The 24,847-nt window shown below is 37.7% G+C and overlaps 3 protein-coding genes across 5 annotated transcripts in view; all 3 read left to right on the forward strand.

Annotated features, from left to right (window-relative positions):
* myo10l1 (myosin X, like 1) overlaps positions 1-8,708 on the forward strand; it is a 62,598-nt gene extending 53,890 nt beyond the window's left edge. For all 3 annotated transcript variants that reach the window (XM_088087853.1, XM_088087852.1, XM_042500880.2), the window contains 7 exons: positions 67-274; positions 949-1,085; positions 1,225-1,348; positions 2,088-2,438; positions 2,531-2,707; positions 2,809-3,000; positions 4,483-8,708. In XM_088087853.1, the coding sequence (XP_087943979.1) occupies positions 67-274; positions 949-1,085; positions 1,225-1,348; positions 2,088-2,438; positions 2,531-2,707; positions 2,809-3,000; positions 4,483-4,587 (1,294 nt within the window). In that variant the 3' untranslated portion in view covers positions 4,588-8,708. The remainder of the gene's footprint in view (positions 1-66; positions 275-948; positions 1,086-1,224; positions 1,349-2,087; positions 2,439-2,530; positions 2,708-2,808; positions 3,001-4,482) is intronic.
* Positions 8,709-9,908: 1,200 nt separating this feature from the next.
* pttg1ipa (PTTG1 interacting protein a) lies at positions 9,909-17,755 on the forward strand. Its single transcript, XM_042500878.2, has 7 exons — positions 9,909-10,044; positions 10,937-10,989; positions 11,288-11,396; positions 12,500-12,602; positions 13,690-13,755; positions 15,446-15,492; positions 16,962-17,755. Exons 1-7 carry the CDS (start codon positions 9,957-9,959, stop codon positions 16,997-16,999), a joined length of 504 nt encoding a protein of 167 aa, XP_042356812.2. The 5' UTR covers positions 9,909-9,956; the 3' UTR covers positions 17,000-17,755.
* A 916-nt stretch (positions 17,756-18,671) lies between these two features.
* On the forward strand, positions 18,672-23,673 carry sumo3a (small ubiquitin like modifier 3a). The gene is made up of 4 exons (XM_042500879.2): positions 18,672-18,831; positions 19,705-19,833; positions 20,359-20,430; positions 21,313-23,673. The coding sequence occupies exons 1-4, from the start codon at positions 18,811-18,813 to the stop codon at positions 21,373-21,375; spliced, it is 285 nt and encodes a 94-aa protein (XP_042356813.1). The 5' UTR covers positions 18,672-18,810; the 3' UTR covers positions 21,376-23,673.
* The last annotated feature ends 1,174 nt before the right edge of the window (positions 23,674-24,847 follow it).

Here is a 24,847-nt window from a genome sequence, read left to right on the forward strand (position 1 = left end):
AGGGATTTAGCTTTTATTAACTTATAACTTATGGGGTAAATGTGTAATAATTGTGATCTTTCTCAGGGTACGGGAGCGTTATCCCGGAACGGAGATCGAGCGTTACGGCACTTTCATCGGGGAGTCCCTGAAGAAGACCAAGACTCGTGAGTTTGTTCCGTCTCAGGAGGAGATCGCCGCTCTGCTGGTGAGACAGGAGATGAGCACCACCGTCTACTGCCACGGAGGAGGCTCCTGCAAGATCTCCATCAACTCGCACACCACAGCTGGAGAGGTGCGCATCAAAATACACGCTCACATACTGACACATCCTCCTCTTGATCAAAAAAAGTCTAATTTTTTTAGACCCAAAACAAGAAGCTGAAGGTCAGAAGGTTAAAGGTTGAATTAAAGAGCATGGTTTTATTCAACATTAGAGAGGGCCACCTATTAAGCGTGTTTTAGTTGAATTAAGCAAGGGGTCTTTGGGTCCAAACCCAAGACAAAATTTGGTGTAAACCCCTTCATTTCTTCCATTCTGGTGATATTTTATGCACTAATTTGTGCCTTTTTTTCATCAATTTTTGGGATCATCTAAAGATGGAGTCATATCGCCGACACACACATCAAGTTGATGAAGCTTTGGGCTTCATTCAGTCAGATGTACCTTTGGCCTCTCGTGTTAGCAAGAAACAGCAAAGCCAATCCTATAAGCAATATTGGGTTAGGGAGATGGGACTCGTGGTAGACAACAAGAACTATTAACCACTTTTGTATCAAATATAATGACTTGACACTGATGGACAACAGTGGTTTTATGATAATCTATTGATCATGATATTGCCAGAGACAATTAAGCAGTTACTGGTTACTAGTGGGGACATGTCCCTGCTGTCCCTACCAAATCCCCCTGTTTGAACTGCAGTGTGCTGTTAAACACTGGTCAGTGTTTTTCTGTTGCTGCTGCAGGTTGTGGAGAAGCTGATCCGAGGTTTGGCCATGGAGGAGAGCAAGAACCTGTTTTCTCTGTTTGAGCACAACTCCTTCACAGACCGAGCTCTGGAGAGCAGAGTGATTGTGGCCGACGTTCTGGCCAAGTTTGAAAGGTATCTCAGTTTCTATTCCTGTTAGTTGTTTGGTAGTCTTGACTGTCATCTTTTTGCTGATTCAGAGGGATTTCCATCTGACTAGTGGATTGTTTTGATCAATATGTGTACTTAAGCTGTGCCTCCTGTTTTTTTCCAGGTTGGCAGGCAGCGAAGAAGAGGAGGAGGAAGGAGAATGGAAACTCTACTTCAAGCTCTACTGCTTCTTGGATGTAGAGAGCATGCCAAAAGAAGGAGTGGAGTTTGCTTTCATGTTTGAGCAGGTTACTTTCTTGCATTTCTTTCTTCACATTGCTGAACAGTGTGTCAGAATCAAGTGGTGAGGACTGCAGATTGCTACCAGCTGAAGCGTCTCTTGGTTAGCTTTCCTTCAGTGTTCATGGTTAAATATGAGCCGAATTATCTGCAGAGGTCTCTTCATCTCCAAAACAAACATGGCAGGTGATTTAAACTGGTAAAAACACTGAATAAAGCAGTTTCGTGTTACAAATAAGTGTTTTTCCGAAGCTGCTCAGCTTGTCAGAGATATGTGCTCACCTTTTTTTATCTGATAACTTAAGATTCAAACTTTAAGAGGTTTTTTTTTACAGGGAGCTGAATTATCTGAGTTGTATTAAACATCTATAGCATTATTCTCTTTGTTTATTTTTTCAGCACCCCGTCTTCTAGGCCATTCTTAAATGAACTATTTATTAAAATTTCTTTTCAACTTTTGTCCTTGCAGTAATACTATGAAGGGAACAGCTGATTATTGAATTTTATATAAAAGCAAATTAAGCAGCCGTGAAGTGTTAAAACTTTGAGGGAATAATCCCCCAAATACCCAAATATTTTTACTAGTTCAGTAACTGTATATGATTACCCTGAATTAAAAAAAAGTTTTACTTTTATAGTAGGAGAAATAATGTTATATATCAGTATGTGTGACCCCAACACTGCTGCAAAATGAACAAATGACAGTAGTTAAGACAGATATACTTACAGTCTTTCTCTCTCCGTCAGGCCCATGAGTCTTTGATAAGTGGTCACTTCCCAGCCTCAGAGGAGACTTTGCAGCACCTGGCTGCTTTACGTCTTCAGTATCTCCATGGCGATGGTGCAGGTCGGGCTGGATGGAGCCTGGGAAGCGTTTATCCAATCGGACGTCTCCGCAATCGCATAATCCACTCCACCAAGCCGGGTGTGGGGGCGGCGGGTGGAGCAGGAGGAGCTGGAGCAGGAGCAGGAGATGGTAAGGGAATGGCAGGAGGACAGGGAGGAGTCGGGGTTGGCACGGAGAAACGAAAGACCCCCAGCTTCCTGGACGGTACCCTGAGGAGAAGTTTCAAGACCGGGTCACTGAAGAAGCAGAAGGTCAGTGGTTGTACATTATAATGCTTTAAAATGCTTTCTGAGTGACTGATGATGGTTTTTGGAGCTTTCTTCAGTGACCTGTGTGGTTGCAGGTGGAGGAGGAGCAGATGCTGGAGATGTGGGTGAAGGAGGAGACGTCTGCCACTCGGACCAGCGTTCTGGAGAAGTGGACCCGGTTGCAGGGCATGCCTCAGCATCAGGCCATGCTGAAATACATGAGCATCATCAAGGAGTGGCCTGGATATGGATCCACCCTGTTTGATGTGGAGGTGAGAACACAGAAGAGAAAATGATGGATTTAAACAAAACAAGCAACAAAATAACGGTTGGATAACCTTTTCTTTCCCCCTCTCCTTTGTTTTCTCTGTAGTGTAAAGAAGGTGGTTTCCCTCATGATCTGTGGCTGAGTGTGAGCGCTGACAACGTGTCAGTGTATAAACGGGGTGAACCTAAACCACTGGAGACCTTCCAGTACGAACACATCACCTTCTTTGGGGCTTCACAGCCCTGCACCTACAAGATCATCGTGGACGAGAGGGAGATGTACTTTGAGACGCCACTGGTGAGAGCTCATTATTCATGATTACACCAAAGAGGTTATGTTTTCGGTTTGGATGGTTTGTTTGTCAGCAGGATTGTGGAAAAACTAAAAGCCTGATTTTTATGAAACTTAGTGGATGTTTGTAACATAGACCAAGGAAGAAGCCATGTAATTTTGAAGCTGATCTATTTTAACGGGTGAATCGGAAAATTATTTTTCACTTTCATTAACGTGGTGAAGGTCTGCACTCTCTGAGTGCCCCTCCGGTTACTTTTTATGTTTTCAGTTATTCTTTTTTCATCTATGTTGGGGCTGCAACTACAGATTATTTTCATCATTGATAAATTATTTGGTCTATAAAATGATGGAAAATTGAACTCTTTTACCTTATGGGGCTCTGACTGGGAAAGCTGCCCATTTAAAAAAAACAATCAGTTGAGGGTGGTGAAGGCACACAGTTGACATCCAAACACCCGCTGAGTGGCCTGAGAAACATCAGTAGACACTGTGTCTGTGTAAATTAATTGAGAGCCAGACTAGCCAGCCAGACTTTGAGCTCCCGTTCGTATTCCACACGGATGCTTTTGACAAAGGACTAGAAACTGTCCTTTCACAGAGCCAAAATGGGAGAGGAAACCCTCACTCCAACTGAAAGAAATTACAGACTCCACTCTGGCAAACTAGAGTTTCTCATCCTGAAATGGACCTTTTGCGAGAAATTTAGGGATTATTTGTTTTATGCCGAACATTTTACCATCTTCACTGACAATGATCCCTTAACCCTTAGAAACCTGAGCAAATTAGTTTAATATTTCTCAAAAACATGAGGAGATGGCAACAAGCAACTGAACAAGACAGGGCCCATAAAATGGTAAAATAAAAATAAAAAAACAAAATTAATTACAAGAAACTGAAATTAGGTGAAAATGAGCAACAACAATAATAATAATAAAATAAAATAAAGGTAACAAGAAAATGACCAAAAAAGTGTAGAGAAACATGTACATATATGGTTTTTTTTAAAGAATATTTATTCTGTATAATAATTTGAAATTTTAATTATAAATGTAGTTTTTTGGGGATAATTTTCTAATAATCCTTCCCTCTTTTAAAAACTAATTTATAGGTAATTTATTGCTATATTTTAGTAATTTCTTGCAATTTGTTGGGCTTTGCCTTTTTCCCCCCAGGTTTTCAAATTAAATCGAACCAGTTTCCTCGGGTTTCAAAGGGTTGAAATACTTGTAAAAGTCATCTTAACACAGCACAAGAAAACTGATTTAGGTTTCAAAGGGTTAACGTATGTCATGAGTCCTGCAGAACTGATCGCAGTTGGTTTCAGGTGGGTGGGAGAGCTGTCGGATTTTATATTTGACATTTGGTACCAAGTTGCAAAATCAAAATCAATGTTGATTGTTGTTAACACAATACCAAATCACTGTATTAGATCTTTTTAACTTTGCTAAGACATTATTAACCCGCAACTGTCTTCTTTCTCTTTAGGTCGGGGAGATCACAAAGATCATGAGGGCCTACATTAACATGGTGGTGAAGAAGCGTTGCAGCATCATGTCAGTGACCAGTATAACCAGTACCTGGGTCAGGTGATTGCCACAAACCAGTCAGAGCCCTCAGTTCACCCAGTGGCAACAGATGCCTCGGCCCCCCCTGCATCGGTCTGTTGGTTTTTCATGAAGGCAGTCGCACCAACCAGTTACTCCTCAAGGTTGAATCAAGCGGTGGAAGATCGAACGGGGAAGACAGAAGTGGACACAGAAGCCAAACGCACACTCTACTGGCCTGGGTCTCACTTGGGATACGGGGATCTATTTAAAAACGTGCATGATGAAGAAAACAGCCTGTGTGTTAGGACGGTCCTTTCAAATACATAACCCCCTCCAGTTGTAGTCCTGCATGTAGATGTTCAAGCACACTCCACACTTTTCTCTGCTTTCCCTTTCCGGACTAAAGTCAATAATAATAACAACAAGCACAAATCAGCCGCCCACTCCCAGTCTGTCCCAGGTGGCCCCCCTACCCCACTCCCAACCACCCAGTGCACTGCCAGACAGAAGAAAGCCACATTTTCTCAGTTAAATCTTTCTTTCCCCTCCAATTTCAAGAGTCTCTCTCTTTCTCTTCACGTGTCCTCACTCCTGTTGCATCTTTGTTTGCTATTGGTATTAAGTTATTATGCTGAATTCTTGCTTGCTTTCTCTCTGTTGTTCTCTCTCTGTCGTTTATCTGTAACATCAGCTGCATCACATCTGTTTGTGACTTGAGAAAAAAGACTCAATGATGATGATTCTTCTTCAGGGCCGCTGAAGGGGAAAAAAAAAGAGCTCCCTGCCATGACATAGCGCTCGCTCGTCAGTGCCACCATGTGGCCAAAGGAAGAAAACACAGCCAAAGGAAGTGGCTTTAATTATTTCTGAACAATATCAAATTCTCGAGAAGAAAAAGAGGTTTTGCTTTGGAGGCACTCTGGTCACGTTTAACTTGACACGGGGAGTCAGCGCATGGTTAACAAGGAGAACAATATCAACCAGAATAGTATGAAACATTTCCCTATCTATGTCTGCATATAACACACACTACATATATCTATTGTATATTCACATACACATAAACTGAACCGACATGTATCGTTTTGTACTGTATAACACACATTATAGGAGTTATTATTGAATTTCCGGTGGCACTGCACTGTACAGTATATAGATGCCATACTGAATGCAAAGTGACACCTCTCGTGTAAAATACATGGTGTTAATAATGACCACTGTAAGTCCGAATATGATGCCAACACTGTACATCGTTCACTGGCTGTGCCATTAATGTGACTCACGGAGAAATATGTAGTAAAAAAACACAGACAGGCTGCTATGGTGGCCATGTTTTCACAGTGTTTTGAAGATTTTATCATCGCTGTCGTGTGTGGGACTCACTCTGCAGCATCAATTGGAGCCATAAAATATTGTATATCCTTATACGCCCATGTCATTCTCACTATTTCTTTACTAAGATCAGTGACTTGAACAATAATGCATAAGAGCTCCGGTTTGTGTGTTTCCAACCTGTTTATGAACATGTGACTTTTATATTGTTACTGTACGCCCCCTGCTATCTTAACCACCCTGAAGTGCTGTGTCTGGAATGCTGCTGTGTGTGTGCGTGTGTGTGTGTGTGTGTGTGTGAGTGTATTTATGGTGTAACAGTTGGAGCAGATAATGGAAATGAGAAAAGAGAAGTGATTTTAGTGAGCGTATTCTTCGGAAATATTTACATGACAAACCTTTGCAATGAATGGTGTCGTGATTGTGAGTTAAAGGGAAATGCATGGGATTTCAAGGGAGGGTTAGGGGTTATTTAATTCTTATTGTACTGTATGTATTGCAAGGTGTGTTTGGAAGGATAATGTATTAAAATATATATTGGATTTTTTCAGTCTAAGAGGTGCAGATAAGACACTGTGAGGATATGGGCTCAGAGATGGCTTTAATTGTGCACTGGGAATGCTGACAGTCATCACTGCTTTGTGTGTGTGTGTGTGTGTTTTTGGACTGAAAGTGAAGTCACTGTTCTGTCACCTGACTCTGTGGCACTGCAGATGGATGGCAGCATCCCTCGAGTATAGCACACCTTTGTAAACAAAGTGTTTCCTCACATCGAATATCGAGGAGGAGTATTTATATAAAAGGGAAAAAAAACAAGCATCCAAACAAGTTTCTGTGTCAATATTTGCCCAAACATAAGTTGATTAGCCATTTATTTAAGTGAAGTTGAACTTCTTTTAGTGGAATTGTTGTCTATCTGGAGTGCCACATGCAGGGCCGTAGCCAAAATCTTGGGAATATTGAGGTCATGACCTGAAAAACCTTAAACCCCTACACTCTAGAAAATTAAATCAGACACCAAAAATATGATTTGTAATTTCATATTTTATCCCTTTCTTAAGGCTTAGTTATGGATTATGGTTATGGATTTTATTTCCAAACATGTTCTTAATACTGCATCAAAGCCTCCCCTATGTTACCTGCAGTGTTGGGAAGGTTACTTTTGAAATGTAACAGGTTACAGATTTCCACTTATTCTGCTAAAATGTAATAAGGTATGCAACTTTTTTAATTACCTTATCAAAGTAATGCTAATTGTTACATTTGATTACTTTTTGATTACTTTTTTAACAAAAGTTTAAAACAGGGCAATAAAGCTAAAAAAATAAGTGCATAAATGTTGCGCTCAAATTTGTCTCAACAGCTTTGGGGACCTGCATTGTCCAAAAATATGTCAAAAGAAAGCAAAAAGATGTAAAAGAACAGAATGAATGTTTTATGCAGCATATTAGCTTTTTACTTTTTTTTTTTTTTATATATAACCCCTTTGCAATCACCAACTGTTTGATTAGTTACTGTAATTTAGTTACATATTTTTTTACATTTTTACATATTCTCAGTAACTGGTTACAATTACATTTATTTTGTACTTTAATAACTGCAACTAGTTACATGTAACGAGTTACTTCCTAACACCGGTTACCTGCAATAATATTTTGTTTAGGAATAGCAAATTATCGATTTATTTGGCCTGCAATTCAAATTTAAATATTTCAGTAGTTTTACAGGAACATACTGTTAAATCACACAAATGTAATGGTGTGAATAAATAAATGCAATGAAATGTAATGGGCTTTAACTGTGAGTTAAATATAATAATTCTACATAGACACACTGTAATAAACCACTGCTGTAAAAAATACAACTGATTTAATTCTAACAGTAATGAACGTTTTTTTTTACAGCATTTTTTTTAACTGTGATATACTGTTAAAGTAAATATGATAAGGGACAATTAAAATAACAGTATTAAGCCAGCAACTACAGCTGCCAGTAGTTTACTGTAATTTTAGGGGGAAAATTGTTACAGTGTATGTATAACAACTGTGAGATCACAGTATACAGTAGGTTACTATGAAAGTAATGCAACTAGTAGTAACTAATTTACTGTAAATGTACAGGTATTTACAGTGTATGTCTAAAAATCCTGGAATCAGTCGACAAATATATCTTTTCCATTGCAGTATTTAAATGCCCTGTACTAACTTTGCTAAAAAGCCCAAATTCCTAAAAATGAATATCAAGGTCATGACCTCAGTGTCCTCAATAGTAGCAACGGCCCTGGCTGCATATACACACAGCCCACTGGGATCCTGCCCATAGAACTAGAATAAGCAGAACTCACTCGCAGGTTCCAGTTTGAACTTTTGGTTATTTTAGTTTTGGCTAAAATAAGTGGAGAACCAGAGCACCCATAAGCCATAATTTACAAAGGAACGTGGAGCTGTCTGTTCTAGTTATTCTACATCTATGGTTCTGTCTGTCACTGATATTACACTGAGTCGGAGGAAGTTGCCCCACAGTTGCCGAAATGTGATCAGCGTGTTTGCTGGAGAGAAAACGATGACCTGAAGTCAGATTTCTGATCGCAAATCTGTTTCCAAGGGCAACTTCATCACAAAGGGTCCTGTTATCAGCCGCAGGCGGCCAGAGTGGGGCCCATTCTTATCTTATGTTATGCTTATTATCATCATTAACATAGTAAAACATTGTGCTTGTTATGAAAAAAAAAGAAAAGAGAAAGAGAGAGATACTATGTGTGTTGTTCTTTTTTATTTGTAACTGGCTTTACAAAATTATGCTTTAATAAATTATTGGAATTATTGTCCTCTATTTTATGTTGTCTTTATCAATTTGTTTTGACACACAAACAGAAGAAAGGACTTTTGGCCTATTTAAGCCTGCTAGTGTAGCTACTTAAGTTCAATTTCAAGGTTCCTGTACATCATTTAGGCTATATTATTTACATTTTATATACATTCATAGGGCCAAATTATAGGGGAGAAAGGGGACAATTGTAAGATTTTTTATGTCAAGCTATTTGGATACAGTTTTCATTTAGGTGATGTTTCATTTAGATTTAGATATAGGTATCTGTGCTCTACTGGTTTACATTCATCAATTATTTTTACAATCAGAGAGACAACATCACCGACCAGATACAAGTAATGATTTTCATAGTTGTGTCTCATTTTTGATTGGTACAATTTGAGATGGTACAACTGTTCCCTTATTTTTCATTCCACCACATTTATTTTACAGCTAATCTTTACAGTAATTAGGCTACTGTAGGGAGCAAAAATAAAGATTTTGAGAATTATTCTATTTTATTTCTGGTTGTGAGAAGATTAATAACATTACCACATTCACATTTGTGTCGGAAATATTAGCCAGAGTCAGAGAAATAACAGTGTGATTGAGGCTAAATTGTTGCGTAGTTATGTTCCCCTCTTAATTTCCCAGACTGGATCTGAGATTTCAATACAATTTAGCCTAAGAGTAGGCTAAAAAAGTGGCCTAAATTTAAAAAACAAAAGTATTCTATATGAAAGATTTATTTCTTAATTCCACCCAGGTTTATCTTCTGAACCCACAACCTGACAGTCAGGCTATGTTAATACATAGCTAAACTATTGAAATTCTGGAATTAGGAATTAATGCATCTTGTTGTGTTATTTAGGTGAGAAGAGCCTTTTTTCTGCAGAATATTTTTTACTTTAAAAACTTGCTGACAGTACTTCTTCAGGCTATTTTTACTTAAGTGACACTCTGATTGCATGACTCGTACTTATAATTGAATATGAATTTACACTGTTGTATTTGTGGTTGCCTATTTGTAAGCACAGAATTTGTACTGCTGCCCAGAAGAAGAAAAGTCGCACGCAGACGCCTCCTTTCCTTTTGTGTTTGGTGCGTAATGAGCGTGCGTCAGGATTCAGTTTGGTTCCTTCTCGACAACTTCACTGCTCGACTCTCGGCAGCCGAAACATTTCCTGTTTGTGCGCTCAAGGGTTTCCCAAATCTCTTCAGACGAAAAGTCTGAGGAAAAATATCTGGAATAATTTTCGTTTGAGTTTTGTGATGATGGACTCACGGGTTTTTGTCGCAGCTCTCCTGCTTGTCTCCGGTTTGACGACGGTTTTCGCTCAGTCTTCAACACCTGGACAAGGTAGGAGTGAAAATCAGTGACTCTGTGGTGACTGAGGAATTAATGGCAGCTAAAAATAATCTCTTCATTTCATTAAATCTCTACAGCTGCCTCATTATCTTTTATTGGGTCATACAATGTAAATGATACAAAATCTCATCTGAGTTATTGAGGCTTTTCTTTGGCCCTGAATACAATCATTTTTCTCTTTTTGGACAGTTTTGTTAAAACTCTCTTTTGTCTTACATTTTATGTTGAATAATGGGAATAGAACGTAAAATAAAGTAACCAAAACACTTTATTTGAGCTGTGTTGGACCTGAGTTAAACTTCAGTTGTTTGGATTTTCTGGTTATAGATTTATATCTCATAAAATAATTTAGAAAGTATTAGGTAAAGGTTAGGTTTCAGCTTTAAAAGCAAGATAAACTCTGATATCACTGAGCCTCTGTTAGTTTTATACCGGTGTATTGTTGAAACCTCTCAGCAGGAACAATGAGTCTCTTTTCATTTACCAACCCCCCTCAGGTTTTCTGTTTCAGAGTAAAGAAACCAGCAGGAGTAGCTACAAACAAAGAATGAGACTTTGTTTGTTTACACTTTAATTTTGCAGAAACATGTCTCCATTTGGACAAACTCAGCTGTTGTCCTGTGCAGTCTGCTGATAATAACATGACTGGTCTGAAGCCGAAGTGTGTTTACCGTGCTGTGTGTCTCCATGGAAAAATGTCCCAGGAGGATTAGCAGTAGTTACAAAAACCACAGTGAGAACAGGACTTGTTTTAATCTGCTACTCGGGGTGTTTTCAGCTAATGCTTTCTCTGTTTGTGCCTCTGACGGACATCATGTTGACTGATACACTCCCTTATTTACACATCTGTGGACTAAACAACTGGCTTGTTTTTCCTCTGCAGCGTGTGAGACGAAAAATGGGACAAGCTGTGAGGAGTGTTTGAAAAATGTGACGGTAAGTCCTGAGAAAATCTTTTGTTTCAGCTGAGTTGATTTGGCTCTGTGTTTTCTGTGTATGCAAGATGCAGCGTCCTATGGAGGAACCACAGCTGGTGACTCCTCCTTCACCTCCACACCTGTTAGACTGGTTTGGGGAGTAACTGATCTGTCATCCATTCCCACCTTCCTCCTCCATTTTCTTACTTTTGTGTGTGTGTGTGTGTATGTGTGTCCTACATTTGCCCTGAATACCTCACAATTAATTTTTTGTTCAAATAATAAATAGGTAATTATGTGTTTTTGTATTTTTATAGTGCTTGTGGTGTATCCCAACTAAGTCATGTGTAACATATCCAGTGAGGACCATCCTGCCTCCTCATTCACTCTGTCCACTGAACGACGCACGCTGGGGGCTCTGCTGGAGTAAGGCACACACACGCATAAAGACCCACAAAAAACGTTCACATATATACAAACACACTTTTAACTATGCGTTTGCTTATGCAGGAGAGGTGGGAATACAGAAGCTTAAATAAAGACCTCAGTGCAAGATAAACAAAATTACATAAATTAAAACAAACAGAATAACTTAATTAAATCCCCACCGCAATTTCAATAAAGACTTAAATTAACATTTTTTTTTCATTTAATACATTTAGATCAATTATTGTTTATTAAAAGTCATTCTTATTAATGAAGCAATTTTGTATGTGATTTGAAAGTTTCCATTTTGTGCATTTTTACACTTTTACTGCACCAAAAGTGACAGACTCCTCAACTACATTCATCTGACATGTAACTACCAGTAAAAATAGTTTTAATTGCATTAGTTTATTTTCTTTTACTTCTGCAAATGCTGAATCCAGGACTTCTGAGCTTGACAGTCAATTCTTCCAAATTGTTCACGAGGTCACAAGCTTTAAATACGAATGCATAAACATCATGGATGCTTCAGAGAAGATGTGTTGTATTGCTTAACTTTCTATCACATCAGGGTCGCTCTACATGGACAACAACTCACGGTTGCGAATCAATACCATATTACAAAAAATGCATTTCAATAAATTGACAGGCTGTGAATTAATTAAAAGTTCATCACCATCAACAGAACATTTACTTTTGTCTGCCATGTCTCTGCATCTATGATGTCGGCTTGGCAACTCGTGTCAAAATTTTCGCAGACTTATGAGTTGTTGTTCCAACTTAAAGAGGAGTAAATTTTTCAAGACGAAACCTATTTTTTCTGATTATTTTGACACCACCACCAGAAATGTACTTGTGCATTTCACTGGCCTGACCTTTATGTCTCATGCCCTATAAATAACAGCACAATCAAGCAGCATTACAAGTGGTTTAGAGTGCTGCAGTCAATTATAGTCACCTTGCCAGATTCACTCATGCAAAGATTATAAAGATTATGTCAGGGAGAAAAGGTACAATATGTATTTTTTCTATCCTGAAGGCAGATCTATGACTGGGGATTCTTGCATAACTTTGTCATTGTGTTTCTCTGTCTGCGTCTGCAGTGAACTTCCAGACGTTGATAATCACCATGGCGGTGATTGGAGGAATCATCATCATCGCCCTCCTGATCTGCCTGTTCCGCTGCTGCAAGTGTGAGAACTTCGGGTAAGTGTGCAGCGAGCTATGTTTGACCCTATCACTCTGTTAGTGATAATGATAGAAGAAATCTACAGAAATATTTGTAGAAAACTTATATAATGAACTTTCAGCGCAGGAAAAAGCTCAGACCTAACTTATTATGTCCTGTTGCTTAAGGACTACTTGCTGTAACCTGTGTGTTACTGTGTCTGCAATTTTAGGCATGAACAAAATAACAATATACACACTTGCAATAACAAAAACTGTCATTATTTTAATACTGTGTTTCCTTGAGAGTAGATTTGAATGTGAATATTGGAAAATCACACATTTTGTGAGAGGTATAAATGTATCTGCAGTAAATGTTTGAAGTATTGAGATGCATACCAGGTTTTGTGGTTAATCTGGTTTCTGGGTTTTGCAACTTAATCCTGAATTCCTTCTTTCCAACATCACACCCTTTATTTATGTTTCTAGAAATATCTGTCTTACCCTCTGAGATATGAATATCTCACCTCATCATTACAGGTAGCACACAGCTACTTTAGTCAGTTTGGGGACGATGGTCCCTCCTTGGTGGTTTGCAGTCAGAGAGAAATCAGTTTAATTATGGGTTTTATCTGTGGCATTACATTTGGCTTTAGGTTACAGATGGTTATGTTTAGGTATGACCAAAAAAATTGCTGTGGTTTTGTGTTAGGTTAGGTTTAAGTACATGCTTATTGTCAAAGAGGGTTCAAGTATGGGTTTGGTGTGTTAAAGGCCATCAAACTGATATAATGAGACAGTGGGGCCCTGGGCACAGACATGCAAAAGGCCCCCCTACCTCTCCTCTATAGGAGCAAAACACAGACTTTCGTGTTGTTTAGCTTGTTTTTGCTGTTGTTTTGCATCCCTTTGTGCATCCCTTGGTCTTTTTGTGTTTCTTTATGGTCTTTTTATGTTTCTTTGTGGTCATCCTAAGTCTCTTCCTACACCATATTTATATCTTTGAGTGAAATTTTGCAGATGAAAGAATATGTAAATATTCAAAACCGGTAGAAACTAATTACATTACTCCCCAACACCTCCATCTAACCATAACACTAACTTTGGTCTTGTGTTTTTGTGTCAGATCCAAAAGGTTTGAGGCCAAGATGCAGAGACAGGCCGATAAGACGAAAACCAAGCAGGAGGAAAGGTGAGAAATAATATTCTGTGAGCGTGACATTTAGTGTGAAACACAGCTTCCTGACCTGGTCTCTTCTTTTGAGAGTGTGTATGATCTATCTTTCTGTATAGTTTACCAGAAGTAGGGATTATAACAATTAATCCATGACTGATTAACCGATCATTAAGAATTTGATGGAACATTTAATTGATTGCTGTCAAAATATATGCAAAATGTTGCTGTGAGCTTTGACTGAGGATAATACACATTTGGCATTGTCTGAAATAAGTTTATATATACACATATATTTTTTTTTCTCAAATAACAATTCATTGATTGTTAATTTTACAGATTATTCGATTAACGAAGTGCTTACAATTTGCAACCCTAATCATAGCTCTTCTGTGCAAAAAGATATTTAAAAAAACAGCGTCCATCTCACAAGTAACAACAGGTGCACAAGGTGGACATGAATTTGCAATGTAAATATATGATAATGGGATAAAACACAAAAGCAGTTCAGTCTGATTATCACGCTGCATCTTAACTGAAACTGGCCAGTACTGCATATCTGAGATTATACAAGATTTTATTGTAGTGAAACTGCCACAAACTACAGAAAACTCTTAGTTAAACTAGTATTTTAACTACATATCGTTAACTACCTCGCAACACTCCCAACCCCCCACTCCACTGCCACCACCTTTTCCAAGCTATCCAATATCATGTCGTTCACAATATTACCGATATCATTACTTATATGATAAGAACAGTTCATAGAATGATAATGGCAATATTCAGACTTGTTTAATGACATAATACCGTTAACACACAGGCAACAACAAGCATCACTGAGGGGAAAAAATGCTACTGACTATGAAAATTTGATGGCAAACTTTATTCTGACTTTTAAGACTATAACACTTATTTTGTTGCAATTTTTTGTTCTTGAAAATTAATAATAAAATATTTTTTCAGTATTTTGTCATATCATTAAGAATATTGTTGTCACAAAAACATACCCTGAAATATTGTTCTATTATTTTAGAGTCATATCGGCCCTCCTAACCAATATTGGAAGGGTTACATGTTAAGACCAGTTGCTTCCCACAAAGCTTAAGAGGAGAAAAAGCTCAGACTTCCTCATCCACACTGCTTTGCCCTGTTGAAGTTTATTTCCTGCTTTTCTTAAATCTCACATAATGTTTACATGTACACAGCCCTCTCAACCTGCGGAATATTTTCTTCTGGCACTGCAGACTGATCAGCATTAAATTGTAATTGATTGACTCACTTGTTTTTTTTTGTAAAGGCAAATTAAGTTCAAGTGAGGTTCAATTGACCTTTTCATTCAGCAGAGATTTATAACATTTGTTAATGTTGTCCTTAGAGTACAAATGCCCATATACATAGGCATAGATGTATTGCTATTATGGCTTTTCTGGGTCTATGCACATCTCAGGGTATATTTTAACATTTTCTCCGCTAAGAGATAGTCTATCAATCTTTACAATCTATAGGACACCTGACGCACCAGCTGCCCCTGTTACATTGTTGGTCATGAGCCGTATCAGCTTCCTTCATAGCTCACCACAAAAGCTCACGTCACAGTTACCAGCCCAAACTGGTTTGTGGCCATGTGACTTTTGGGAGTGTTTTAGAGTGTGAAAAATATTATCAGTCATTGTGTTACTCAGAGGACATTGTTTTGTTCTTGCAGGAGAGCAGAAATGAAACAGAGACATGACGAAATCAGGAAGAAATATGGTGAGTTCTCTCACTTGCTGACACAACTTTTCTCTCTTTTTCATTCATGTGGACAGACTTGTGCAGATATGTTTTACTTTTTTTAAATGCAAAATTAGAGTTTCTGTACTTTTGATGGAAGAATTAATTTTAAAATGCAAAACGAGATTATATTTTCATGGAAAATTTTTGGGAGATGCGCTTTTTTGTTTTCTTGCTAAAAAGTGAAATGAAAAGAATACAACTCTTACGTTTGTACGGTAAAAATGAAGCTACAGCTGGTTACCTTAGCACAGAGACTGGAAACTGGAGGAAACAATTAGCCTAGATTTGTCCAAATATAACCAAAAGTCTACCTACTAGCTCATCCAAAGCTCATAGATTGCGACATTATGTAATTTGTTCAATCCATACAAGAAATGAAGTGTGAAAATGTCAAGTTGTGTAGTCACAAGTTGTTATTTGCATGGATGTATTAGAGAACTGGATACAGCACTGTCGTTCATGCTTGCTTCCAATGTATTCCCATGGTCACTGATTGTATTGCAACAAAACATCCCCTGTAACCCAAAAAGCATTTTTGCCATACACCATCATTGTTTAAGAGAGGTCTGTAAAACTGTTGACAAGTTATCTCCAGCTATAAACGTGGTTAAACTTTTTCTCTAAATGATGTCAATATCTAAGTCAAGTTAATTTTGACTTTTATTGTAACAAAACATAATAAAAGTTATCTCAGGGATACTGTTCATGTAAAGCAAGTCTAGACCATACTCTTTAAACCAGTTAAACCAAGTTTAAACCTCCATGCATGCATTCGTGCTGTGTCTCGGGAACAAAAAAAATGTGCTAGGTTAAATCAATAAATGGACCTGCACTACGACAGTGCCATTCTAGTTTAATGACCACTAAAAACACTTCTTGTGGCCGAGGCTAACATACAAGGTGGCACATATATCTGAAGTACCTTGCCCAAGGATACTTCGACATTTGAACAACAACAGCCGGGAATCAAACTGTCAATCCTTTGATAAGTGGATGACTTGTGGCGGCGCCATATCCAGAACCGCCTAAGGTCATATTCAATTGGCGGCATAACTTGGAAGTAACCTGGAAGCTAGAGGCTGTTTGGCATATGTGCCAGCCAATCAATTCTCATTGGATTGAATAGGTTTCATTTTGGGGTTTTGATTGTATGCCAGACTAATTTTTGGATAAGTGGCGCCTTTGCTGGTTGCATAGCAACCTCACAGTGACTATCAAACATGTCATTTTTACACTTTTGTTTTAGGTTTTGTGCAAACGCAATATGATGGGTTAAATAGCATACTTCAGATGCGCTGGCAGATTTTGCTACCTTCAGACAGAGGCTAGTTGTTTCCCCTTGATTCCAGCTTTTGTGCTAAGCTAAGCTAACTAGCTGCTGCTGGTAGCTTTTAAATCAATTCATGAATCAATCAATGAATTGACTGATTGTGTTTATGTTTCAGGTCTAAGTGGGCAAAATCCGTACTCTAAATTTGCATGAGAGGACCTGAGATTTACACCATAACCCTTCTGTTTTTCCCTGAACTTTGACCTCACACACCTAAAAAAAAACTGTCCTGTGGTGGTGAGAAAAGCATGAGAATTAATGTAAACTATAACTAAGACTATTTCAGAGAGGTAGCAATTGTTTTTGCAGTCTTGTCTGTGAACGGGAATGTTTTATTCAATGTGATGAACGTAGAGACCGAAACAAAAGCTAGAATAGATAAATGTGCCAGCATTGTTCTTCAAGACTATAATAGTCTTTCCTGTGTCTTTGTAGCATCAGTCTACTTAAAATGTTTATTAGGTTAAGTCTTAGGTTGATTTGTACAGAATGAAAAAAATCCACTTAATACTTTTGTTTTTTCTCAATAAAACCTGATTCATCTGCATATTTTCATTTGTTTTGCTCCTCTGAGTTGCTGCTGATTTATAGATGTACTTAAAAAATAATAACCTATTTTTGTACTTTGTATGATTTCTAATCTTGTTTCAAATGGACTCATTTCTATTCTGACATGTAGGAGGCCGTATTTATTGTGTTACTGCTGTATGTTCCACTGACAGGAATGTTTTTAGGTTAGGTTTTAGGTTTGGTCGAAATTAAATCTTCACCCTTGCATCCAGAATTTATAAAGTAATAATCAACTTGAATGTGTTGATCCTAAAGTTGAATTGAAGTCTGCCTAATTCCAAGTTTGACTGTATATCCTGTAGAGACATGCAAGCCAAATAAAAAACTTTGGACAAATAATTACCTTGTGACACTTGAAATGTATTGTTTGTGTTTTGTCTACTGTGCTTTTATAAAAACGGCATTTTTTACCTTCTATTTTGTGTCTTGAGTTTAAGGTTCTTTTTTAAGGATTTTTTAAAAAAGTGAAAGTTTATTGTCTGAAACTGTAGTTGCTCTCCAACCTCGCATGGAGAAGTTTAAATGACAAAAACTCCCTGTTAAAGAGCTTTAGGGGCTAAAAGCTGACACCTGCTGTGTGAGGTAAAGAACATTTTTATTTCATCCAAAAATATTTTGTCGCATTTTATTCAAATTTAAGCTATTTCTAAAACTGCTTGTGCTAATAATATTCTAAACTTTGTTTGTTTGCATTTTTACTTGAAATTTGAATAATATGCTTTACAATAAACGTATTAACATACTTTTACATTTGGATTGTTTTTTTTCTGTGACCTAATTCATTGTAAGATAATTCATAGCTGTGTTTGAATATTTACAACAGATAAGATAAGATAGACCCCACACGGAGAAATTCAAGTCAGACGCAAGCAGCAAGTCAGACGCAAGAGAAAAAAGGAAAATATGACTGATTGCTGAGTAGGACAAGAATATTACAAAATACAAATTAGATTAAAAAAAAATTAAAATAATATAAAATCTCTATAAAATATACACATTTCACTCATATGTATATGACTTGCACGGGATAACTACAATACATGCATGTTAAGTAGCATTTTTACTCTAAAATATAAAAAACATGAATATTCTTGCAAAGTAAGTGGGAAAAAATGCACATGACCCATGCTTTTGTACCAGTATTCACTGTATTTCCTTGGTAAGTTCTTCAGCTCGCGTGCTCGAGTATTTTGCATAGGTGCGCGCTCCCGTGTCCGCGCTCCCGCGGTTTTGCGGTCACGTGGTCTTCTCAGAACCAATCATTTTTCTGTAACGGATGTCGAAAGCGCGTACCCGACATCGGAGCAGAAGAGAGGACAGAAGGCGGCAGAAAGACAAAAAAAACGCCCAATTAACCGATTACTTTGAAAACCCACACGCAAAATACAGCCAGGATGTCAGAGGAAAAGCCAAAGGTAAGATATAAAAGTTTAAAGATCTGTAGATGTGTTGAGATGGCTCAGTGGAGCTCCTGCCAAACCATTTCTCAGATGTGCAATCTAAAATGGCCTGGTTTGCACGTTTCTCTGAATCGGCGCAGTGTTTGTTTCGCAAATGAATGAGTGCCCGCACATCCATATTTACATTTAAATGCTCCTACAGATCACCCCGCTGATAGAAATGGGAGATCATCTGTCATATTAAGCAGAGTGTCGAAGATTTTGAGCAAAAATGTCAGTTACATCAAGATTGTCATTTGCGGATTTTTTTTCTTTGTCGAAACGGGACCACGTTAACGTTATGTCCGCAACGCCGCAAATGCCGCAACTGCAGCAGCGACAAAAAGGCGCTAATGGAGGTGACGCACACACATAAAAACTAAATTAACAGTGATATTTTTTATGTCTTTCAATGTTCTAAGACTCGTTTTGCCCCTAGTACAACAAAACAAAACAGCTAGCAGCGTTAGCCGGCAGCTAAACTCAGCATCGGTATCAAAGGCTGGCGTGCCAGCCGTTGACGGTGCCAACCAGCTAGCCGGGAGCTAATTATGCTAACGTTAGCATCTGTGACTGAAGCAACATATAATGCAACGCTTATAATGCTCATGTCTGTTTTGTTTAAAATATCAGCAAAATATTGCGACCACACTATCACCACACATTTTGTTGTTACTGAAACGTCTTTTTAAGTTGCAGGCTAACGTTTTATGTAGCGTTAGCATTTGCTAACTTGGCTGCCATTCGTCTCTACTGGTGCACTTTTTACGGTGTATTTGTGATCCTAATGTGAACTGCTGAGCGTGTGGTGTCTCTTTTACCTGATGTTGGACACGTTTGTCTCCGCAGGAGGGAGTAAAGACTGAGAACGATCACATCAACCTCAAGGTTGCAGGGCAAGATGGGTCGGTGGTCCAGTTCAAAATCAAAAGACACACACCGCTCAGCAAACTAATGAAGGCGTACTGTGAACGACAGGTGAGCTGAAACCCCAAATTACTGCTGTTAAGGGACTGTTCTCTATTTATCAGAGTAGAGGGGTGGCTGGGTGTGACTTCCTGTTAAACAAGGGAACATAGCTTCCTCCTTCCATTATAAATAACAACATTCCACAATCTGTGGCTATAATTAATGGTGTGCTTTGAGATTTTAAAAAATAATTGTAGCAAAATAAAGAGAAAAAAACTCAAATGTGATGAGATTTTTAATGAAAATATGCCTTTCAAATCCACTTTCAGGTTTTGGGTTTTGAAGCATATTTAAGTAAATGCTAAATACAATCATTTAAAGTTGTATGTTCCTCCCTTAAGCCCAACGAAAAAAACAAAACTTGCTCCCCAGTGCTTAAATTCATCATTTGAAATGCATCAATAAACAGTCCCTAAAAATCATGCAATTATTTTGGATGTGCTGTAACAATGTAGTCAGCCTCCCTGTTAGTTGCACAGTTCACCTTGTCATGTATATGTAGATTCATCCTTATGTCTGTTGTTGCTCCTGCAGGGTCTTGCAATCAGGCAGATCAGGTTCAGGTTTGATGGCCAGCCTATCAATGAGTCGGATACACCTGCACAGGTAAGATATGATGTTTTGCTCACCGTTATATTCTCTTTAAAACTCAGTCAAATGATCTTTATTCATTGTGCTAACACAGAGAAGCCTGACACCATACTGTGAAAATACTCTGTTACAAGTAAGCAAGAATAATCAGAAACATATACTTGAAGTAGAAGTACCCAGTGCTGACAAATCTAAAGAATTCCCCCAAAACTCAACATTATTAAAAATAAATCAGAAAATGACTTAATGTTTATTAGAAATAGTTGCCAATTCATTTTCTTTCAATCAGCAAATTGATTAATAGTTTCAGCTGCCCTTGTATAAACTCTTTGGTAGTTTAACCCCTTAAAACCTGGGTTGACACACATTTTATTGTGCTACATTCAGATGCCTTTCACAAGTGTTAAAAACTTTTAAACCAAAACAAATACGTTTGAATTGTTTTGGAAACATGATTCAATATTTCAAATTATTTTACAGAATTATTTCATTTTCAAACATTTCCAGTTCATTTATTTTATTTATTTACCTAACTTCCCCAGGTTTTTTTTTAATTTAAGGTGATTTTCTTTTCCACTAAATTTTAACTATTTTTTGGGTAATTCTTTCTGAAGTTGCTTATTACTTTCTTCCCATGTTTTAGAAAGAAATCAACAACTTACTGAGATGTTTTAGTGCAAAAATCTCAGTAAGTAAAGTAACTAAAGCATTCAGATAAATGTGGTAAAGTACAATGTTTCCCTTTGAGATGTAATTGTGAATAAGTATAAAGTGAAAAGAACAGACACAAATGAATTGTATATATCTCAAGTTTTATATCTCTATCTCTGCATCATTATATCTGTTTAGTTATTGTTATATCCGTTATCTGTAACCTCTTTCCCTCGTCGCTTTCAGCTGGAGATGGAAGACGAAGACACCATAGATGTTTTCCAGCAGCAGACAGGCGGGCACTGCTAAGCCTCTCACCACCTCATCGGCGGCCACCTTCAGACCACGCCCTCAGCCACCTTCACTGTCCCTCCCCTCCCCATCGCTCCTCTCAGCCTATTATTATTATTATTAATATTATTATTATTTCTTCAATTTAAAGATGTCTGTCATGGTTTTTCGTCAGGTGTGTGGGGGGAGGGGGCTCCTCAGCTGTTTATGTACTGTCTCAGCCAGGACTGAACTCTTGTGCGTGTCAACAGTCTCTCCGCTGGCCAATCAGGACATTTCCTTTTGGCACCGCAGGCAGCGATTGGACCAACAGCGCGTCACAGCTGTTCCTGGTTTGTCAGTGCTTCTCGTTCACTCTCCAGTGAAAGCTTAGTATCCTGTAGTTTGTCACGGTTTTTCATCATCGGGGTCGAATGCGAAGGCTCTGCAAGTTTCTGTCCAGGGGTCGCAGTTGGGCATGAAAATGTTTTAGAAGTGGAAGCATTATCTGAACTTAAAACACACCCGCTTTCCATTTCACTTCGCTTTTCTGATTTTTTTTTTTTTTTTTGTCTAAACAGTGACTCCTGCTCTTCTGTCAAAAAAATGTACTTTAATTCTCTCTGCATTTTAGGTGCTTTTGCTAAAGAGTTCTGCAATGTATTTGTTTGTTTTGTTTTCTTTTGGATTTTTTTTTCTTAAGAGTTAACACCCAGGGGGCTTGTTGATTTTTTTTTTTTTTTTCCTGTACAGAAGTATCAGAGTGGATGTTAGATAACAGAGTTGTGGGGCATGGACCAATAACTCCAAAGAACTTCTGTTTCATAATCGATGTACCTGGATCACTCTAAAAGCAAACTGCAAGGTCAAAACTATCACATTTTAAGGGAGTTTGTATTTCATTAATGTTATTTGCTTCCTCTGGCTTCTACTAATGAGTGGGTATCCGTGGTACAGACTTTTATTCGCTCATCCAGACAAATGCCTGTTTAGGGGAGGGAAATGTAATGTATCCCTTGTTGGTCGAGTTTTGGCTGTGTAAGGATAGTCTCTGATGTGGAAAACATAACTTTTTGTTTTCTTTCCCTATTTGTGGCCAGTGGCCAGTCCCTATGGTATTCTTACAGGCGGCTCTGCTTGTGGGTTTTACATTTTTGGGGTTAATACTGTGGGTGGGAATAACTGGAAGGTCGTTCCTCAACATGATTTTGGGGTCAGCTGTCTTGTTGCTGTAAAGTCGTTGTGAATGTAGACTGATGGGACAACTGATCCTAGACACATGTTGAAGAAGCTTCCAATTTAAGCAAAGATATCCATCATAAGTCTGTTTTTGGTTAACATTTTGAAGACACTTTTCACCGCTCAACTGTTCCTCGTGTGTAAAAGGCAGGTCGTTTGTTCAAAAACCCAACTGCAGTCTTGCAAACAGCGGTGGCGCTCCAAGTGGTGAAGAGTGTCTTCAATATTTTACAGTTTGGAGAAGGACGCATGCAGTTTGTTGCATATTGGGAGGCCAACCATTGGAAGTTTGGGAGATAAGTGTTCTGTACCCACAGGGCCCTGTTCTTTGTACACAGATAACCCAGTTGGCTTGATTTGATTGTTGGTCTGACAGGATTTTTCAGTTCAGTCAGGATTAAAATGTGTTGAAGCAAAAAGTTCCTGCACTCAAAATCCACAAGCTTATTCAAAGAGGGATGGATCATGACAACCCTTTTGAATTTACCAATTTTAATTTATTTTCAGATAATTTCTTGGAACATATTGTCATCACTTAACAGGTTTTGAGTTAAATCATGCATACTAAAACATCCAACAAAATAATACCAATGCAGCTTAGAAAATAACTAATGAAATATATTTGGCGCAGTATGAATCCCACTGTTTTTGCAACATAAATCCTTGCATTTTCAGGTATTTAAAGGATGCAACATAAGCTGCACTAGCAATTGGCTATTAATATTTATTAATATTTTCCAATATTTATTATAAAAATGTTTGAAAAAGCTTCACTGTAACGCCACCTGTGACAAAAATACCAGATCTGATTTCTCTCAAGGACATGCCTCTGCACAAATCAAATCACAAGCAATGTTTCTTTTAATTTTTCCTGTCTCACAAAATAAGAGCACAGTTTTCACGACAGCCTTCCACTCGCATTTGAAGAACTGAGAAAGCTGGACAGGAATCTTTAGAGCTGGCTAACATCCAAGCTAAGCCATATAATGTATGAAGAACAGGGCCCACGTCTTGTCATGTTATTTGTTTCTCTACTGATTTGTACATTATTTGTGGTCTTTTACTACTGTATACAATAAATATAGTTTGGTACTCAGATTTGCTGTCGCCTGCATCTTTTTTGTTGTTGTTGTTGTTGTATTTTTGTGTTCCAAGTCAGTGGAGATAGAAAATGTTTATTTCAATCAGGGTTGTTTCGCAAGACTAATTTCCCTGACATTTAATTGTAAATTTAAACTTAGACTAGCTGACTAGTCTTAAGAGTAAAAAAATGCTCACTCCAAATTGAGCATTTAAAATATAAGTTTAGACATTGTCCAAAAATAATGTGTATATTATGGGAGCAATTACAAATAATGGATCTTTTTTTGTGAGCCAAATCATATTTAAAATGCTGTTGATAAGGCAAGACAGTTAATTATCCTTGTAGATGTACAACAAAATTATGCTTGGCGACTCAGGCTAACAAATTTTTAAAAAAGTTTATAGTACTTAGACAAGATCAAGATAAAACCACACGAGATAAAAAATGGCAAATAACAGCATAAATAATATAAAGTGTGTCTTAATTTTTTTTCTTAAAGGCAGCTTTGGGTTTACAGTGCATCATGTTATTACACATGCAAAGTGACACTTTGCATCATGCTATATGAGCATACACATTATTCTATGAATTATGACCACAACTCACCAAATAAAAGTTAAAAAAAACATTAATTGAAAAACAAATGCTATAGGAAAATAAATCTTTAGAATTAGTGCCAGAGTATTACAACATCTGTTTCATTGGGTCAACACAATTGCATAAAAAAATCATTTTAATAAGTTTAACCGATCCGTTTTTCTGGTGCTGGCTAGAATGTGTAATGGACTAGTTGACTTATTGCGCACATTCCTAATTTTAATGCTTCAGTGTTGTCCCTGTAGATATTTCTAGGATGTTTAAGAGGGTAAAACAATGAATGAATTTTAATATTTTAGTCATTTTATAGGGTAAAAACACAGAACTAACCAAAGCTACAGAGTTTATAGCCTAAACTACCTTGCAATGCCATCTCTTGATGTGCTTTTTAAAAATACAATACAGGAGTTAATGAGTTGACAACACCGTGTGTGTGTCTGAAGGGATGTAGACAGCTAGGTGGTGCCAGTGAACTATGACATTCTCACGTCTGTCTGGGTTTGTTTAATTATGTCATGGAAAAAACTCCATATAAGACACGTGTCGACATATTAACAAAAGAGGACATGCAGACCAACAAGAAAATATGAA

The sequence above is a fragment of the Plectropomus leopardus genome, chromosome 14 (assembly GCF_026936395.1).
Source record: "Plectropomus leopardus strain MGB_pleo_1.0 chromosome 14, ASM2693639v1, whole genome shotgun sequence".
NCBI classification, from domain to species: Eukaryota; Metazoa; Chordata; class Actinopteri; order Perciformes; family Serranidae; genus Plectropomus; species Plectropomus leopardus.

Bases quoted from the DNA above. Each gene is read 5' to 3' on its own strand.
- pttg1ipa (XM_042500878.2), top strand. From the start codon at position 9,957: ATGATGGACTCACGGGTTTTTGTCGCAGCTCTCCTGCTTGTCTCCGGT. The intron at 10,990-11,287 runs GTAAGTCCTGAG...GTATTTTTATAG, and splicing joins AGTGTTTGAAAAATGTGACG to TGCTTGTGGTGTATCCCAAC. The intron at 13,756-15,445 runs GTGAGAAATAAT...TTGTTCTTGCAG, and splicing joins AAAACCAAGCAGGAGGAAAG to GAGAGCAGAAATGAAACAGA.
- sumo3a (XM_042500879.2), top strand. From the start codon at position 18,811: ATGTCAGAGGAAAAGCCAAAG. The intron at 18,832-19,704 runs GTAAGATATAAA...TTGTCTCCGCAG, and splicing joins TGTCAGAGGAAAAGCCAAAG to GAGGGAGTAAAGACTGAGAA. The intron at 20,431-21,312 runs GTAAGATATGAT...CGTCGCTTTCAG, and splicing joins AGTCGGATACACCTGCACAG to CTGGAGATGGAAGACGAAGA.